The sequence below is a fragment of the Condylostylus longicornis genome, unplaced genomic scaffold (genome assembly GCF_029603195.1).
Source record: "Condylostylus longicornis isolate FDR11 unplaced genomic scaffold, ASM2960319v2 ptg000001l, whole genome shotgun sequence".
Taxonomy (NCBI): Eukaryota; Metazoa; Arthropoda; class Insecta; order Diptera; family Dolichopodidae; genus Condylostylus; species Condylostylus longicornis.
Genome location: NW_026577970.1, coordinates 2370070 through 2373275, shown reverse-complemented (window position 1 = coordinate 2373275; position 3206 = coordinate 2370070). Strand labels below are relative to the sequence as shown.

General features: G+C 23.6%; 1 protein-coding gene across 1 annotated transcript; it reads left to right on the top strand.

Annotated features, from left to right (window-relative positions):
• Nucleotides 1-334: 334 nt before the first annotated feature.
• On the top strand, nt 335-2728 carry LOC129615129 (cuticle protein 16.5-like). Its single transcript, XM_055530240.1, has 3 exons — nt 335-455; nt 1833-2126; nt 2216-2728. The coding sequence occupies exons 1-3, from the start codon at nt 444-446 to the stop codon at nt 2441-2443; spliced, it is 534 nt and encodes a 177-aa protein (XP_055386215.1). The 5' UTR covers nt 335-443; the 3' UTR covers nt 2444-2728.
• The last annotated feature ends 478 nt before the right edge of the window (nt 2729-3206 follow it).

Genomic DNA, 3206 nt, shown 5'->3' with positions numbered 1-3206 from the left:
ACAGAAATACATGTATGCATGTATATATTCAAAGTGGGGATTTGGACCATATTCTGTCTTGCAACAATCTTCTATTTCTCTTTTTTCCATATTTTGTTTTTGTTTTTCGTCTTTTTTTTTTTTACTTTATGTGTGTTATTTAACTTCTATTCATTGAATTCTAAAAGCATTTCGAAAGGTATTAAACAGCAATTTAATTATTTGCCAAAAAAAAAAAATAATAGAAAATAATAACACCATTAAAAGCATAACAAAAGCTACATAATAAGTTACTAATGCTGCGTTTAAGAAGAAAAAAATTATTTTATTTTTTTCTTGAGTATTTGGGGAGTATAAAAAGCATACGGCATTTCGAATTCAGCACAAATAGTTTCCAACCTTTAATCTGAATTTTTATTATATTTTCTTAGAATTATAAATTTTTATTTAATAAAAATATAAAAATGAAATTATTGGTAAGAATTAAAGGAATTAAATTAAAAAAATCAAAAAATTATTTGAAATTTGAAAATTATTTGAAATTAAAACAAAAAAGATTTAAAAGAAAAAAAAACGTTTTTAATTTTGGTATAAAATGTTGCTAAATGTTGCTATAAATTTGTAACTTATAAACATGTTGATAACATACTATTTTTTTGTAACAAGAAAATGTATAACAATAAATTGCTATGGAAATATTAAAATAATGTCAAAAGTTTTATAAGTGAAATAAATTCAGTGTTACCGTTTTAATTTCTGGAATAAAAAATATAAAATTTTAAATATTTAAAATTGAAATAAACTGATTTCGAAAAACATATAAAATAAAAAACATGTTGCTGGTACACCTAAATATTGGATATTTTTATATTAGTTTTCAATCAAAGTTTACAAAATAAAGAATTAAATTAATATTCGATGGATTTTCAATATTTTAAAAATTATAAAAATTGCCATGATCTTATATTAATATTGAACTAAAAGTTACACTTTTTAAATGGATTATAAATATTAAATTGTATTACAATTTGTTCTTAAAATTAGAATAAACTAAAAATATGTTAAATATTTAGTTTTATAAAATTTTCTAATAAAATCAATTTTTTTGAAGATTAAATTGTTATAAAACGTAATTTTACTTTATATAGATTGCGTTATTATTTTTTTAATTGAAAATTTATAATATTTTTATGATATTGTTGCGTGATTTCAGTTTAAAAAAAATTAAATAACACATAAAATTTTTAAACTTCAACAGTATATCATTAAAAATAATTTTATTCTACTTAGTTTAATTTTTCCCAATGCATTACAGAAATTCTGATTGCACTAAACAATTAAATTTTTTGAATTATTTTTCGAACAAATTCAATTTAAAATTTATGTGAGTATTAGTAGCTATACTGGAAAAAAATTGATTAGAGTATCTCTAATTTATCGTGGCGATATGCTCACAGTTTTCAAAAAATTCTACAAGTAATAAATTGAATAATTTTGCAATAATTTGAATTTTCTTACAATTACATATACATATGTAGTATATCTTTCCGAATTATTTTTTCATTAAAAAACTGATTATTGAATTTTGATTATGTATTAATGAAAATTAATTAAAAATTTAAAATAAAAGGACTTAAGTTTGCTTGTATAAAAATAGCTTACCCTGTTGATTTAAATTATATTTTTCCATGCACTTTTTCATAAAATCTATTACCGGAAATTATTTCTCGATACTTTCATAGACTATAAATGTTTAACAATATATTATTAAATTGTATTGTTAACTAAAATTCCACAATTTCAAAATTTAAAATTTCTAAAAAATAATGGTGAGAAATAAAATTTTCTTGCAGATTGCATTTTCACTCTTCGTAGCAGCTTGCAGTGCTGGTTATCCTGCTCTTTATGGTCATGGTGGCTATGGAGGTTTTGGACATGGTTACGGTTATGGAGGTTTTGGACATGGTATAGGATATGCAGCACCAGCAGTTGTTGCAGCTCCAGCACCAGTTGTTAAATACGCTGCACCAGCTGTATATGCCGCTCCAGCTCCAGTTGTTAAGTATGCTGCACCAGCTGTTGTTGCTGCTCCAGCTGTTGTTAAAGCTGTTGCTCCCGCTGCCACTAGTTATGCATCATTCAATCAAGTAATATTTTTTTAAATACTATATAGAAAAAAGTTTAAAAATCTTAAAATATAATAATAATTTTTTATAATTCTTTTTGAAACGTTTAGGTTTCAATTGCCCACCCAGCACCAGTTGTTAAATATGCTGCCCCAGCTGTGTATGCTGCACCAGCTCCAGTTGTTAAATATGCTGCTCCAGCTGTTGTTGCTGCTCCAGTAGTAAAAGCTGCCGTTGCTGCACCAGCCATTGCATACGGTCATGGTTTAGGTTATGGTTTAGGTCATGGTATAGGTTATGGTTATGGACATGGTTTGGGATATGGTCATCCTTGGTAAATTTATTAGCAGACAACCATAACAGCATTTTCATATAAAAAACACATTAGAAGAGGAAATGAGGAAGAATATTCCGGACGAAAAAAAAAATAATAATAAAGAAACACTGCCAAATAGGAATTTACGATCTTTATATACAGTTTATACATTAAAATAATATTCTCATTAATTTTATAATAAAATATAAATAAAAACTACTATAAAAAAACAAAGCATATATACTTATATGAAATTAATCTGAAACATGATTTTTACCATAAATAAGAATGTTTTTGTATCATGCAACATTTTCTTTTTATTCGTTTCCTTTTCATTAATTTTTACTTTATTATAATTGTAATTTTGTAAATTTTGTTTTCTTTTAATTGTTATTTAATTAAATATTTAATTTATTGATATAATTGCATCCAATTAAAGCTACGAAGCAACAGAATAAGAACAACCAGAATGAATATTGTTTTTTTTTCTTTTTATAAATTTATTATATAATAATTTTTATTATAATATTATTTATGAATTTATTTCGCAATTATTATGATGCATAACGAATATAATGATGTTCATATAGTTAACATTCCTATAATACTATCTAAACAAGTATACTTGCTTAAAAGTTATTTTGAGCCTAATTTTATGCAAAAAAAATGTTTAAAATTGTAAATAAACTATATTAAAAAAAGATTTGAGAAAATAAAAAAACCATCGATATAAAAAAAAAATCTTATATATTTCAATATTTTATGTTCAAGATAACCCCAGCATA